Source organism: Ylistrum balloti, unplaced genomic scaffold (assembly GCF_031769215.1).
Source record: "Ylistrum balloti isolate Yb309-2 unplaced genomic scaffold, AGI_CSIRO_Ybal_v1 Utg371150, whole genome shotgun sequence".
In the NCBI taxonomy this organism is placed as follows: Eukaryota; Metazoa; Mollusca; class Bivalvia; order Pectinida; family Pectinidae; genus Ylistrum; species Ylistrum balloti.
The window spans coordinates 107,501-126,163 of record NW_026782630.1 but is presented as its reverse complement, the minus strand read 5'-3'; the positions used below and the strand labels follow the sequence as shown (position 1 = coordinate 126,163).

The following is an 18,663-nucleotide window of genomic DNA, read 5'->3' as shown; positions in this document are numbered from 1 at the left end:
CCTGGCACCATTGAGTCTAACCAATTTATGGTTTAAGTTTTGTTTAAATATGATAAAGGTTAATGACACATCAAGCAATCAGTCATATTCACAGAACAAGATACCGGCTGAATATACTCTCACACGCCTAGTGCCTGTTTATTTTGTCATAATCACATATCTTCATGTTTCATGTTGCGTATGTCTCTGATCGCTAATTGAACCCCAGTGATGTATTGTAGCGAAATGAACATGCATGTTATTGTTTCGCTATCGATAAACTCCGATATGGAATCGCTGTAGCCCTGAAATATCTGGTAAGCTCATCACATTTAGCCCCTTTTACTCCGCGATATGTTTTTAGTCGTTGTCATCTTTAATCAACAGCCATCAAGCGATGATAGCTCTTTCCACTGTTTTTGTTGACAGATATGATGCATGATATTATCTGAGATGCATGATAAGAACGATGATTTCATTTCCCTATTGTGCATTTTTATTTTAATTTCTGGTAGTAAAATCTTGATAAGTGTCGCTCTCCATACTTGTGGACAGCTGACGGTATAAAAGGGTACAGCGCGGGTTTTAAGAGATGTTGAATCGTTTCCATGAGCTCATTTAGTTGTATGTTAATTATATGTTTCTTATTTCTATAGTGATTTTAATTTCCAATATGCATACATACATACCTGCACGCACACACCCACACTCACCTCACACATACATACCTGCACGCACACACCCACACTCACCTCACACATACATACCTGCACGCACACACCCACACTCACCTCACACATACATACCTGCACGCACACACCCACACTCACCTCACACATACATACCTGCACGCACACACCCACACTCACCTCACACATACATACCTGCACGCACACACCCACACTCACCTCACACATACATACCTGCACGCACACACCCACACTCACCTCATACATACATACCTGCGCGCACACACCCACACTCACCTCACACATACATACCTGCACGCACACACCCACACTCACCTCACACATACATACCTGCACGCACACATCCTCACTCACCTCATACATACATACCTGCACGCACACACCCACACTCACCTCACACATACATACCTGCACGCACATACCCACACTCACCTCACACATACATACCTGCGCGCACACATCCTCACTCACCTCATACATACATACCTGTACGCACACACCCACACTCACCTCACACATACATACCTGCACGCACACATCCTCACTCACCTCATACATGCATACCCGTACGCACACATTCTCACTCACCTCACACATACATACCTGCACGCACACACCTTCACTCACCTCATACATACACACCCGCACGCACACATCCTCACTCACCTCATACATACATACCCGTACGCACACATTCTCACTCACCTCATACATACAAACCCGTAAGCACACACCTTCACTCATTTCACACATACATACCCGTACGCACACACATTAACTCACCTCATACATACCCGTACGCACACACCTTCACTCACCTCATACATACATACCCGTACGCACACACCTTCACTAACCTCACACATACATACCCGTACGCACACACCTTAACTCACCTCACACATACATACCTGCACGCACACACCTTCACTCACTTCACACATACATACCCGTACGCACACACCTTCACTCACCTCACACATACATACCTGCACGCACACACCTTTACTCACCTCACACATACATACCTGCACGCACACACCTTCACTCACCTCACACATACATACCCGTACGCACACACCTTCACTCACCTCACACATACATACCCGTACGCACACACCTTCACTCGCCTCACACATACATACCCGCACGCACACCCCCACACTCACCTCATACATACACACCCGTACGCACACATTCTCACTCACCTCATACATACACACCCGTACGCACACATTCTCACTCACCTCATACATACATACCCGCACGCACACATCTTCACTCACCTCACACATACATACACGCACGCACACCCCCATACTCACCTCATACATACACACCCGTACGCACACATTCTCACTCACCTCATACATACACACCCGCACGCACACACCATCACTCACCTCACACATTCATACTCCAACGCACACACTCACGCGCACATCACACATACCTGAACGCACACACCCACCCACACTTACCTCACACATATATATCCGCACGCACGCACACACACACCAACACTCACCTCAAACATAAATACCCGCATGCACACATCTTCTCTCACCTCACACATTCATACTCCAACGCACACACTCACGCGCACCTCACATATGCCTGCACGCACACACCCACACTTACCTCACACATATATACCCGCACGCACGCACGCACGCAAACACCCACACTCACCTCACATATACACACCCGCACGCATACATCTGCACTCACCTCACACATGCACACCCGCACAAACATACTTTTTACATGCTTTGATATGTACACTGATATTTAAGGTAATAAATTACTTAAAAGATTACAACATTTGAGTGTGCAATACTGTAACCAAGACCTGCACATGTATATCGGAATCTTAGACATTTGAAAGTGGCAATCAATGATTAAGACCTGAATGGTAAACACTTATGTAACATTAAACTCTTTGCTGATGTACTGAGAGCTTGACACATGTTATACTATCTCATCTCTTTATACATGTTCTCAGACATGTAAATGATGTGAACTTTCCAATACAGATTGATACCAAGGCTTCAGCAATAAACAGTGACCATGTTTTAGTTACCTGTAGTGCTGATTTACGAGATTGTTTCTTAGATGATTTTGTATTGTTTCCTCGATTGTTACTTGGTTTCTTTTGTTTGCCCTCCAATTATCTGACGGTTTTATTCCTTTAAAATCGATTTTTTATTTGCCAAGTGCAGAAATGTTTTGGCGGCTTGGATAGGCTCTAGTATCGAGTCTTTAGGGACTCCGAAATCCGAAAATCAAACGCCGCATCTTCATAACTTACAGCATACAATCTATCAACATTTGGTAAACTGCCCCAATATCTGTCCAAATGTTCCATGTTTCTGCAAATGCATCAACGTTAGAATTAATAACAGTAAACTGTCTTCATCAATTAAAAGTCCTTGGTATTTTCCCACATTTCATGTTTTAAAACGTTGTATAACAGACCCCGATAAATACTTCTGTTTAAAGCCCCAATATACGTAACATTCACCAAAAATTTAGTGTAGAATCACACATATTTATTGAGATATTCTCTAAGATGTAGTAAAAATTAAGTTATTCAAACAATAGTTATCATGACTTTGTACATAAAGTATTGATATATGAGCAGTTGAAACTAGTTATTTGTAAACACACCTCCATTTTAAACACGCCGCCATCAAAATTACGATTGTTATCGAACCACGTCGGAAAGTTCATGACCTGGCCCCACTTGTATAAAACATCTCAACTTGAGATTTCCTCAAGTCGAGATTTTCCTCAGCTGATATCTCCTCAAAAACGGCTTGTACAAAATTTTCTCAAGGAACAGGAGGAAGGCATCGGCTAGGATGTCCTGAAATTCCTTGAGGAATTTTCATACAAGATATTTTCAAGGAGATATTAGCTGAGGAAAATCTCGACTTGAGGAAATCTCAAGTTGAGATGTTTTATACAAGTGGGGCCAGATCTCGCGAGAGTTGAGGTTTCTACTTATAGAGGAATCACATGCAGATATGTCTACGGTAAGTTTTTGTTTACAAACATTGTTTGCGAAGTCTTGTCGTAGACTTGAGGTATTTCTGTGATAAACATTCAGTTTTTGGGAAATTATTAGAAGGAATAATTAGTTTAGAAACGATACGACGCACAATTATAACGTAAGAATTCAGAACTGGCCTGATGTATGATTGGAAAAAAAGGAAGCGACTGTTGAACGTCTGTACTGTGTCTGCCATGTTTACACACGCGGAATATGCGCATGCGCAATGTCATCGCTACGAGCGGTAATGTATGAATTATTGTGGGTCCCACATTGTTTATTTTCCGATTTTTTCAATTTTTATTTAAATTGAAAACAGTCAGTTTTATTTTCTTTAATCAAAGGAAAGTATTTGTTTTGTTACATATATTACGGGGAAAATAAGATAAAGTTTGTTTTTTTATAGTGATTTTTACGTATATTGGGGCTTTAAGCGTTTTGTTTTCAATAGCCCGGATGTCATTTTGTTACACAACCTATCAAGGAGTGGTTCATTTCTAAATTTGGTAAAGGTGAAACATTATCTATAATAAATTTATTTGTCAGGTCGAGTTCTCACTGAAACAGTATAATCCAAGTATAAACAGCACATCTAACATATGGTATAAGTTTGTATCAATATAACCTTTGTAGGTCTGCATGTGCATTTTATCATAATTAGAACAATTCATGTGCAGTTTGTGCATGCTTGTGTAGAACTTTATTTTTCGTTGGCGAAAAGGAAACCGACTGATTAAACAAATCCTATTATGAGAGCATTTCGTTTTAGATATAAAGTTGAGATTGGAGGTGCTGTATTCACTATTGTCTGGCAATAGTCGATGATTTCTCTAATTTGTATTCTGCCAGGTCTATTTCTCATCGATTTTAAATAGCATTGTACAATCATATAATTTGTTGAGCTCAATGAGCTCAATTTTATCGTGGTTAAAAGAAATGAACTATTTCATGGAAATTTTATTTCAAGGATAAGGATAGTTTACTAAACCCATCTATACTAATTTACGTAAATATCTCCAAACATGTCTATACATGTCACTATTAAGGTTTAGATAATTTTGAAATCGATTTGAAATATATTTGTTATCAATGTTGGTGTTTCTATTTTCTTTGTTATAACGTCACATTAATACAATAACACGTGCTTTGGGAATTTATGTTGTTGTAATGTTAATATTTTCATATTCATAACTAAGACGAAAAAGTTCTCGATTCGTTCAATGTTTATGCAAAAAGGATGCTTTATTGTAGCTCTCAAACAAATCAATTCGCTGGTTGGTAAAGAGGTGAAAACAAAGGAATGCTCAACAGAGCCCATTTGTCAGGAACTACTGACAAAAACATGTCTGTCACGCCAGCCAAGCGAGAGTACTCACTTACACAGTATGACATCAGTAACGTTGTTTAATTTCTCAATAATTACTAATTCTTCCAAAGCTGTCAATGGAATAATTACACAAAGACAGGGAGTTTGATCTGTTGTAGAATAGAATACGGTGTTGATTAGCTTACATGCAATACCATCATAAGTTAAAAACAAAATATCACGGAAAACGGTTTTAGAATGATGTTCTGGTCTTGTTTGTTGCAAATATAGTAGACTTTACTTACGAGCTTGGTTTTAGAATGATGTTCTGGTCTTGTTTGTTGCAAATATAGTAGACTTTACTTACGAGCTTTCAGTACAGTTTCCTGTTAAATATTTCCTAAGCTAATCAATAGATTACATCGAGCTATAACTGATTTAAGTACTAGGATGAATATATCATACAGGCGATCAGTGCTTATTGGTTTTAGTCTAAATAAAGAAAACCACGGAAAAAGAAATCAGTCTTTTTTCTTCAAGAGGATAAGTACAGGGATCCTATTACCGAAGAAAACCGAAAGCAAGGAGAAAGTCCTCATCGTGGGGACGGTAACCAATAACATTTGATCGCCGATCAGTGAATCGCACCACGACCGCCTAGTTGAGCGCCACCTTGCCACCATCACCACCTGGCATATAGGTGTATACAACGCTACATTTTGTGAGCATTTAGTTATAGCGTATTGGTCAGGAAAAGTTGATTAAAGAAGCCATGCAGAAAGAACAGAGTTAACAGCTTAAGAGAAAGTATGAGCCATATAGGATACCATTGGATAAACCTTCCAAATCAATGTTTCCGAAAATCGTTTGACCATTTTTATGAGTTTCAGACGAACGCAATGTTACGGGATAGGAAAAACTCTTAAAATGTACATATATAAAACTATGTTAGATCCCAACGGAGAACTGATTTCATTATGTAACCTTACAGAAAATAACTATTTCAGACTTAAACCGGATAACTTTGCTTCCTGGTCTATTTTTATGACCAAGTTTAATCCTTGAACAAGTAACATGGGAGCAACAACACAGCTCATATAACAGCAAGAAATCCATAATCTGTCATCATCAATTACCTCCCCTTATTTTAGAATCTGGGTTTATGTTTGTAGACGTGGACACTGACACTGGCATATATCAGCTGATCGCTAATTAGTGTTTACTAGTGGCTATATAAAGTGATACATTGTTTAAATAGGGGGATGTGTCTCCTAATTAGTTACAATTTCACTGATGATAATTTTGTATTGAAGTTCGTTCGAGGTTAATCTAAAACCCACTTTCTTTCTAACTCCTTAATGTCCTAGGTTCACAGGTCAGTGATCTTATTCAAATCCCAAGATTGTAATTTCCGGTGATTTCCACGTTTAGAAGATAGTCTGTGGTCGTATTGGTCGATTATTCCGATAGTTTTGTATTGGAGAGGCAAGAATAACTAATATTATTGACATTTTCAAACCTTCTCTATTATGATAACGACTTCCACATGAACCGACTCTGCGATATGCGTAGCGAAATAAGAAACAATTGTAATAATAACAAACAGGCATCGGATATATACACAATATATTAAAGATCAAAACCTGATTATTACACAGTGCAGGAAGAAAGGCCAAAAATGGAAGATAGTTTTATAAAGATCTAGGCAGAATTGGAAATAAACAGGAAATGTAACTAGACGCTAAGAGAATAAAAATAGAATAAAATAGAGAACTAATCAAAATGTCAACAGAAAGAAAACTCCACACAAAACACTGACTGGTCAACAAAATACCAACCTGGATCATGATAGCAGCCATGACACTTTTCATTACCATGATCAACCTGCCTTAATCTAACCCTGAGCTGTCATCGGACATGGATCGAGTTAGACGGATCGTCTGCGAAATATATAAACTATAGCTTTGTGAATCAAGCTTGATATTGTTAAGGAAAGAAAATTTACAATAGGATATATATACAATCGATACGCTATCCTTAATGTTAAGTAATACCATGACAAAGATTAAGAGAGAAACACACAAAAAGGCAACAAATGGAAGAGACAACAGACATTAGTGTAGATGTTTGTGTGAATTTCTGTAAATAAGACATTGTCATATATTTTGGCAATATATGTACATTTGTAGTCGATAAACAACGATTTCCATTACATTTACCACATTAGATCGATGTGCAGAAATGTCGTAACGCTAATGGATCTACTCAAATATCGCATTTATTAATGATATCTTCCTAGTCTCAATGTTGGAATGTACGAACGAACATCACATAAAATATATTGTGTGAGAACGATACTATTGCATTGCGTTTCTACACAATTATATTTCCTTTGCACACCAATTTTTTTGACCGTTCTCAGCCAACGTATGGCTGTTTAATGAGAATCCATGCATTATATTTTTGTAATTACGAGGTATTATCTGCAGTGATGCTCAGTAGACAGATTGTACGTTTTACCATGCCTCCGGACATGCCAGAATTCTGAATTCTATTCCGAATCTCGATGAACTACGATAAAAAAATACCTACTACAAAGATATCTGCCAGCATCGCCAGCTTACAACCATTTCCTTTTATCCGAAATATCATACACATATTTGATACTTAATGAGAAGAACCATCTAATACTTGAACTTTGTTCAACAGTACTTCGTATTGTCTACTGGATACGTTGAATCAGACAAAAATCATTACAGCTCTGATAATGTACCAGTTTCTAAAGAATATCGTGTTTTAATATTTGGTGAATATCTGATGGTTTGAATGGTATATCATTGTCTTACATATCAACATTAAGATAAGTTAGATGATCAACACAACGATTTACTTATTTACTTACTGTTTTTGTTTTTGTAGTTTTAATTAGTTTGTGACTAAATGCTAAAAGTTTTCTAAACGCATCGGTTCCAACTTCTTTTCAGATGTTCTATATATAGAGGACAAATTCTCAGACACTACGCAGTATAGATGTTGTCACGTAACTTATTATAACATCATTTATCTTATTCATTATCAACAATAAGTTTTCTAAATTTCTGTTTTCACAGTCCATAAATCCCAATCTGCTACTGCCCATGATGTCGGCAAATTGCATGACGATTTGTTTAAGGACTACCGGAAGTCAGTCCGACCAGTTCGGAACCAAAATGATGCAGTCATTCTCAACATCTCTTTCTTTATCATCATGATACATGATTTGGTAAGTACTTTTTGACAACAATATCTATCATCTCTGTTTTCCACGTCAGAGTTGTTGTTTTGGTATGAGAAGTGAGATGGTAGGTATAGTTAAAAAGGTTTTCGTTTTCAATCACAGCATCCAGGATTATAATGAAATATTTAGGAATTAAATGCGGGAAAAAGGTTACAGCTTTCTCTTCGCTACGTAATGTTTTCTAAGATTTATTGGTATAAGATTACACGTCATTAGGGACAAAAGACACAATGATAGCTTGAGTTTCTGTGTTTGTTACAACTATAAGACACATTTCTTCTTTTACTATAAACATTAATTACTGTGGAACCATTTACTGTAGACTATAAATGGAAATGATGATAAATCTTTCACCTAATTTGTACTAAAGCAAGGTTTAAAAAGACTACGACACATATACCTCGAGGTTTATGTAATATGATGAAAACTACTTGTTGCTAGTGAGTTTACTGAACAACCATCAGTCTCTCTTCATTAGTGTTTAAACTCCAATTAAACTTTGCTATTGTAAAAATGTAACAAATAGATCGAATGTGGGAATAACATCAATTACAGAATCCATGCCATGTTATAGTGACACAGGGTTACATTGTAATATGTTATAGTTACACAGGGTTACATTGTTATATGTTATAGTTACACAGGGTTACATTGTAATATGTTATAGTTACACAGGGTTACATTGTAATATGTTATAGTTACACAGGGTTACATTGTTATATGTTATAGTTACACAGGGTTACATTGTAATATGTTATAGTTACACAGGGTTACATTGTAATATGTTATAGTTACACAGGGTTACATTGTTATATCTAGTTACACAGGGGTACATTGTAATATGTTATAGTTACATAGGGTTACATTGTTATATATTATAGTTACACAGGGTTACATTGTAATATGTTATAGTTACACAGGGTTACATTGTAATATGTTATAGTTACACAGGGTTACATTGTTATATATGTTATAGTTACACAGGGTTACATTGTTATATCTAGTTACACAGGGTTACATTGTAATATGTTATAGTTACAGGGTTACATTGTACTATCTTATAGTTACATAGGGTTACATTGTTATATTTTATAGTTACACAGGGTTACATTGTAATATGTTATAGTTACACAGGGTTACATTGTTATATATTATAGTTACATAGGGTTACATTGTAATATGTTATAGTTACATAGGGTTACATTGTAATATGTTATAGTTACACAGGGTTACATTGTTATATGTTATAGTTACACAGGGTTACACAGGGTTACATTGTAATATGTTATAGTTACATAGGGTTACATTGTAATATGTTATAATTACATAGGGTTACATTGTAATACGTTATAGATACACATGGTTACATTGTAATATGTTATAGTTACATAGGGTTACATTGTATTTTATAGTTATGGTTATACAGGGTTACATTGTAAATACAGAATCCATGCTATGTTATAGTTATACAGGGTTACATTAAATACATCCATGCCATGTTATAGTTACAAAGGGTTACATTGTTATATGTTATAGTTACATAGGGTTACATTGTAATATGTTATATTTACCCAGGGTTACATTGTAATATGTTATAGTTACACAGGGTTACATTGTAATATGTTATAGATACACATGGTTACATTGTAATATATTATAGTTACATAGGGTTACATTGTTATATGTTATAGTTACACAGGGTTACATTGTTATATGTTATAGTTACACAGGGTAACATTGTTATATATTATAGTTACATTGGGTTACATTGTTATATGTTATAGTTATACAGGGTTACATTGTAATATGTTATAGTTACATTGTAATATGTTATAGTTACACAGGGTAACATTGTTATATATTATAGTTACATAGGGTTACATTGTTATATGTTATAGTTATACAGGGGTACATTGTAATATATCATAGTTACATAGGGTTACATTGTAATATGTTATAGTTACATAGGGTTACATTGTTATATGTTATAGTTACACAGGGTTACATTGTAATATGTTATAGTTACACAGGGTTACATTGTATTTTATGTTATGGTTATACAGAATTACATTAAATACAGAATCCATGCTATGTTATAGTTATACAGAATTACATTAAATACAGAATCCATGCCATGTTATAGTTACAAAGGGTTACATTGTTATATGTTATAGTTACATAGGGTTACATTGTAATATGTTATATTTACACAGGGTTACATTGTAATATGTTATAGTTACACAGGGTTACATTGTTATATGTTATAGTTAAATAGGGTTACATTGTAATATGTTATAGATACACATGGTTACATTGTAATATATTATAGTTACATAGGGTTACATTGTTATATGTTATAGTTACACAGGGTTATATATTATAGTTACATTACATTGTTATATGTTATAGTTACACAGGGTAACATTGTTATATATTATAGTTACATAGGGTTACATTGTTATATGTTATAGTTACACAGGGTTACATTGTTATATGTTATAGTTACATAGGGTTACATTGTTATATGTTATAGTTACACAGGGTAACATTGTTATATATTATAGTTACACAGGGTTACATTGTTATATGTTATAGTTACACAGGGTAACATTGTTATATATTATAGTTACATAGGGTTACATTGTTATATGTTATAGTTACATAGGGTTACATTGTTATATGTCATAGTTATACAGGGTTGCATTGTAATATATTATAGTTACATAGGGTTACATTGTAATATGTTATAGTTACATAGGTTTACATTGTAATATGTTATATTTACACAGGGTTACATTGTTATATGTTATAGTTATACAGGGTTACATTGTAATATGTTATAGTTACACATGGTTACATTGTAATATGTTATAGTTATACATTGTTTACATTGTAATACATTTTTATATATCACAGGGTAACATTGTTATAGTTACATAGGGTTACATTGTTATATGTTATAGTTATACAGGGTTACATTGTAATATGCTATAGTTACACAGGGTTACATTGTAATATGTTATAGTTACACAGGGTTACATTGTAATATGTTATAGATACACATGGTTACATTGTTATATGTTATAGTTATACAGGGTTACATTGTAATATGTTATAGTTATAAAGGGTTACATTGTAATAGGTTATAGTTACATAGGGTTACATTGTAATATGTTATAGTTACACAGGGTTACATTGTAATATGTTATAGTTACATAGGGTTACATTGTAATATGTTATAGTTACATAGGGTTACATTGTTATATGTTATAGTTACACAGGGTTACATTGTATTTTATGTTATGGTTATACAGAATTACATTAAATACAGAATCCATGCCATGTTATAGTTACACAGAATTACATTAAATACAGAATCCATGCCATGTTATAGTTACAAAGGGTTACATTGTTATATCTACGTAAGCCGTGCTAAGAAGACAAAAAAAATGGATTATTTGAGAATAATTACTGGTTCCATACAGATATATATAGCATTAAACATATAGATCGCGGCAGGATATGATATGAGGCATGTTTCATAAAACAATCTTTCCACGAGGCTTTATGATAAAAGATTGTCGAGGGTTTGGCCACCCTTAAACCAATTGTGGCTGTGATTCAGTATAAATTACATCATGTGTTGTGACCACCAGTGCATTATTTCTTTAACCCAATCCATTCTTGAATCAATAAGCAAACATTTGTATTGTTCACAAGGTATGCAGGTAAAATTTCTTTAACGTTGGCTCAAAGCAGTAGAGGCTTCTCACACTCGTGAAGAACATATTTGATTAAGAAAACATCTGTCTAACAGATAATCCGAAATAAGCTGTGGTATGAGATTATAATTGAATGATGTGTAGAAAATAAGGCTTTTCAACGTCCTATACATTTATATCTTATGTGTGCGATTAAGTTTCGGGTGTAAACAGATATGACATACGGGCACGTGCTTACATCAATTGTGATTTGGTATAATGACTTAGTAAAAGGTCACTGTGTGACTGTAGATGGTTACATGATGAATCTATGTCTGCGCTACCTTCAACACAATTTTGATTTACAAACTTGAGAAGTAAAACGACTTGGCTCAAAATGGTATTCTTGGATGTATAACCTTTTGTTATGATACGGTTAAGGAAAACACTTAAGTATGGTTTTATTATTATAACACACGGAGCCGAATTAAATGACTTGAAAAAACACAAATAATGAATATAAATCGAAGATATGTGTAATCTTAAACTATCGAATAAAACGTCATCTGAAATATACCAGGCAGATTAATTTTGTGAAGCTGACGGAGCTTTCGGGAATATTTGTCACATTAATGATATATGCACTATTAACAACGAACCTTGACAAGAACGTGCCTAACACAATGCGGGATCGAGTAATTAAGCACGTGACGAACAAAAATAGGTAAACACAAAGGAAGAAGGTCGCCTCGTGCCAAGCCAGTCCGCTTGTTTTCACACGCTATTGTAAAGTACTCTGTCCTGTATTTGATACATCGTTCGATGATTTCAAAATGGTCAGGTTGTCTAAACTCATACTTTACCACACTAAGAGAAAATCACACTATTTTTACAAACAAAACTTATTTCTCCATTCCTTATTAATTTTCCCAAATATTTAAATGTAGATACAATGTTGTTTCTGCTGTAATATTAGAACTCTGTCACTTGTGATACTTTTTTTGGATTGTCAACAGTGTTTGTTTCATACGGGCTCCATGACAACATAACATTGTTTTGTTTCATACGGGCTCCATGACAACATAATATTGTTTTGTTTCAGACGGGCTCCGTGACAACACAACATTGTTTTGTTTCAAACAGCCTCGTGACAACATCATATCATTCCATTTAGAATATCTGTCATAACAACATCAACTTTTTTCTCGTTTAGAACATATTCTATTCATTTCATGAGACAATGACAATGTATGCACACATGTATATAACTAGGAGCCCTTCAAAACACACCAGTAGAATCGTAGATTCCTTAAGGTTCAAGTCATCTTCAAAAACGTGTACCATGACAACAGCACATATCTTCGTTCCGAACGTCTATCGTAAAAACATAGTGATTTATTGTACGTCTTCAACAGATACCTATACTAAGATGACTTTGAAAGATACGTAAGTAGCTTTAATTGATTCCCGACATACATTTGATATTACAAGCAGTCTTTCCTATTGAGCATTTGGTCACGGCATCCGTAATCAATTTCCTAATACATTAATACAACGCGATAACAAGATAGTAGAGATTGCTCTAAATATATCATTACCGGTTTTCGTTTTAACAGGTAAAACCATATGATTACGGTATAAGCTTAAACGTCGGTCAATATATGACCAATTTGTAATACGGTATTTTGTTTCATCTCGCACAGAGCGAGAACACGCGAGTATGCTACATCCCATGACCTTGATCCAGATTTCTTCAATACTCCGAGAACACCGTGAACATAACGATTTTTAAATTAACGCTTCTTTTAAGTTAATCATGAAATATATTATTTTTGTGTATTCACACATCAATATTATACGTCTATATTGGCGTATCTGAGCTGATAATTACCTGCGTTTGTCTACAGTAACCTGTATTGGCATATTTGTAAGCTCAGTAACTTCACATGTTGGAGTTTCACGGTAAATTGTAAGACTGACCAATAGACTATTGACATAACTACTGACTTTGCCTCTCTTTTGGTTCGTTTGTACTTAATTCAATCCTAAGCTTAACCTGTTTTTGATGACAAGAAATGCATTTATAATTTTCATTGGAAATCAAGGACGGACAGACTGCCCAGGCGGTTACTTCAATATCTACCTACAACGCAAAATGTGTAGCAATCCACAAAACTAGAGGACAGCTAGGATTACTTCCATTTTCATATTGTGAACTTTCTATTTCTAGAGAGTAATATTTCATCTGAATCTTGACGTTTACTTTTTTTGATTCCGTCGCCTCCTAGATGTCCTAGACCCTCCGTATCGCAGCTGAGTCCTACAAGTACGAGACAGCTATATGATGCGAGTTACTACATAATTTCACTTTACTGTATTCAATTCCAATTCTCTTGAGTTTTTGCACATTTTTTCAAACATTTGGTATTCAAAACGCTATGAGGTTTTTTCAATAGTTTATCCCAACATCACAATTTCGTGTGATTAAGAATTATTTTATTGATCGACATGAACTAAATTCCTCTCAGAATGTGCATTAGAAATCTACTTTGACATCGTTTGCGAACGTCTTATTACTTACTTTCAAAACTTATTATGGCGGGCCGTACCAATAACAAGTTGTTCACACTACTGGAACCCTTTCTTTTATTACTTTTTTTCCCTCTCTAATAATAAGGTTTCCATTCAAGAAAAGAGCAACTGTAAGCACAGCTTCATACAATGTACCAACAAGAGTTTCCGGATATCATCTAACTGTATAAGTTATACGAACTCGAACTGCTCTTCTCATGGAATATATTATATGCAAGAATCACAGTCTGTAATTTAGAACGGAGAACATACGAATTTCCGACCTGGGGATGTTTTCCGGAATTAATTGCTTGTTTGTGGTAGAAAGTGTATTGCAAAACAGTTGTATATTGATCAAATCACCGAAAAATTGTACATAAAAGAATGTAAGACGATTTGGTTTTACAGTGTGGTAACACCTATACTGAAGCGCTGGCACGTAGATGTCGTTAGATTTGGTGTTTCTGATGAAAATCAAAATGACAGGTCGACAAGACTGCATTGTAATCATATATACCGTTGTTGTGTGAGCAAACCTGCATTGATTTCACAAAAGACACATAAGTGAATAGCACATTTTAATACAAAATTATATTCACAGATAGATAGTAGAGTCAAACAATGAATTAAAATGTCATAAAGCTGTTGCGTCTTTCTAGGACACGTCAGTGATGCTATGGGCCTAAAAGTTGAAGCCTAAGGGGCGACTGAGGAAAATCCTATGTGATAAAAAAAATCTAAATCTAAACGGGGAGGTGCAGCAGTCCCATAATGAAATAAGATTCGTAATTTCAATATATCAGTTTATTTTCGAACAGCGTCAAGTACATGTGTTCTCAACCATGCCACTATTCGAATTAATTGAATAGTGAGACACACTGAATAGTATGTATCCATAGATTATGAGGTAGACATCACATGTAATATCCGACAATGTTACGAGTCTGTTATTCCAGTCGATTTTATGGTAAAGTAATAGCATATTACAGGCTTGTCCTTATTTAATTTGTACATCGTACTAGTTCTTGATAGTTTGGAATCAGGAATGTCTGTCTGACGAGAGCGGTGTAGGGTGCTGTGATGTCATTTACTACAACTAATGTGGTTCTCCATCTCCCTCTAATGCCATTCCAAACTAGGACAAGTGGCGCCACCTTAACGGTCACGCTCACGAACTCAAAAGTCCGTAAAGTGTTCTTAACCAGCGTTGCAGCTACCCGTTTTTCCACAGAGCACTGGCACGGAAAATCGAGACTTCTCTAAAAACCGAACGTAATTCCATTGTCTATCGGCCGCAGCCGGAATACAATTAAGACTAAAACGTCGATGGTTTCTTATTAAAATGGAGTCCGTTTAGGGGTGTCGCGACGAAACGGCTAGATTTTTGATATGGTATGAGTTGTCCACTTAAACGGCGACGATGGAGAAAGGTTTTTGGAGATACCACCGCTGAGAGAATATGGCTCGTAGTTTTTGTAACTTTATACGACAGTTCTCTTAAGGGTTTGAGTCATGCTCTCTACCGGAAGTTAAATGGTCAATCAGTAACCTGTCATGGTGTTTCTGCAAAACATTGTCGTCACAGAACACCCACAACTTCATCCACATTACACAGATTTAGTGTAAAAATAAACCGATTTTGTATAACTGACTTCACCGTGTATATGCCTTCAGTGGACGTTCGTACAAAAGTCGTAAAAATAGCCGTTAAGTACAAGTTAGAACTAGAAACAATAGAACCGAACATTGAATTAAACAACTGTATCAAACATAGGTTTAGTTCTCGTACGACCCACCAGTGATTCTAAGGACCTAACTTTGGAAACCTAGGAGGGGAATGAAGACAATCCAAAGTGACCGACAGAAATGTCAAATTTCAGTAGAGCAGATGCACGAGCTCTTGAATTCGATAAATTCGTATTTTTGCTTTATCTGTGAATGTTTGTAGAACGCCAAGTACATTCCCGACTTCCTTGTTATTGAATTACCAAAACGTATTTCTCCAACGGCTTTCTGCAATTAAAATTTAAATTCCGAGTAACAATGCCTAACAATATTCTGCCACCAATTAAAATGTTTTGTAAAAGCGATAATTGACAATTGTATGGATGTAGGGATTGATTATGTTTTGGATCGTTATTATAAAAGTTAAACGTAATTATAGATTGACCCCAAAAAAGAAACGGTGATATATTTAACAATTTAAAACGTATGGTTGTCCTCAGCTATCATCACTGTAGCTCTTGTCATAACATTTTGAATGGTTCCAGCCAACAGTAACCTAACTGTCATGGCCTGGTGCGTTCATTGTTTGTCTCAGCATCTTTTCACAATGACAAACGAATTTCAGTTAAGGACTGATATTGCCTTGATCGTGACTAACCAGACAGAGAAGCAGGAAATGCTGCTGTGTGTATCTGTGTTTTTACCAATCTGTTTATGTATATATGTCTCGTTGAAACGAGAACACGTCAAGCGACCGAGTTCAGTCGACCGTGAATAGATGGGGAATGTATACAAGACTAATACAATGATCTAGTGATAATAAAACGTATCAACATCAACTTGAGTTGGAGTTTTTGGTGTGTCTGTAGACAGGTTGTTACACTGTGGCAAATATCCCTCTAAAATCAGAGTAGACAGGTTGTTATACTGTGACAAATATCCCTCTAACACCAGAATAGACAGGTTGTTATACTGTGACAAATATCCCTCTAACACCAGAATAGACAGGTTGTTACACTGTGACAAATATCCCTCTAACACCAGAGTAGACAGGTTGTTACACTGTGACAAATATCCCTCTAACACCAGAATACACAGGTTGTTACACTGTGACAAATATCCCTCTAACACCAGAATAGACAGGTTGTTATACTGTGACAAATATCCCTCTAACACCAGAATAGACAGGTTGTTACACTGTGACAAATATCCCTCTAACACCAGAATAGACAGGTTGTTACACTGTGACAAATATCCCTCTAACACCAGAATAGACAGGTTGTTACATTGTGACAAATATCCATCTAACACCAGAATAGACAGGTTGTTACACTGTGACAAATATCCCTCTAACACCAGAATAGACAGGTTGTTACACTGTGACAAATATCCCTCTAACACCAGAATAGACAGGTTGTTATACTGTGACAAATATCCCTCTAACACCAGAATAGACAGGTTGTTACATTGTGCCAAATATCCCTCTAACACCAGAATAGACAGGATGTTATACTGTGACAATATCCCTCTAACACCAGAATAGACAGGTTGTTACATTGTGCCAAATATCCCTCTAACATCAGAAGAGACAGGATGTTATACTGTGACAAATATCCCTCTAACATCAGAAGAGACAGGATGTTATACTGTGACAAAAATCCCTCTAACACCAGAATAGACAGGTTGTTATACTGTGACAAATATCCCTCTAACACCAGAATAGACAGGTTGTTATACTGTGACAAATATCCCTCTAACACCAGAATAGACAGGTTGTTATACTGTGACAAATATCCCTCTAACACCAGAATAGACAGGTTGTTATACTGTGACAAATATCCCTCTAACACCAGAGTAGACAGGTTGTTACACTGTGACAAATATCCCTCTAACACCAGAATAGACAGGTTGTTATACTGTGACAAATATCCCTCTAACACCAGAGTAGACAGGTTGTTATACTGTGACAAATATCCATCTAACATCAGAGTAGACAGGTTGCTTGAATTTAAGAAATCAGATACACTATGATGAATGTTTTTAATCAGGCGTTCTTACCTCAGCTTAGTGTCTATTCGCAAACAAATAGGCAATGTGTTATCGGGTGATTAGAAACGTAGACGAATGTATGAATATCAGTAAAGACTTCTGTTGAAAAACATCAACGTGATTCACTGAAAACTGAAGAAGATTTTTAGAAGAGGACATTAATGATATAGCATGAACTGGAAAATGATAAATACTCTTGTTTACGTCCAACTGCGTGATGTTTTGATTTGTCTCCTAGTTCTCACGAGCTACTGATTCCTAACCACTCTCTGTTTCCTTTTTATTATATG

The 18,663-nt window shown here is 35.7% G+C and overlaps 1 protein-coding gene across 1 annotated transcript in view; it reads left to right on the top strand.

Annotated features, from left to right (window-relative positions):
• Nucleotides 1-18,663, top strand: part of LOC132561137 (neuronal acetylcholine receptor subunit beta-3-like) — a 104,920-nt gene that overhangs the window by 31,137 nt on the left and 55,120 nt on the right. Inside the window, exon 2 of the mRNA XM_060225866.1 lies at nt 8,161-8,312. Coding sequence (XP_060081849.1) covers nt 8,161-8,312 — 152 coding nt within the window. The remainder of the gene's footprint in view (nt 1-8,160; nt 8,313-18,663) is intronic.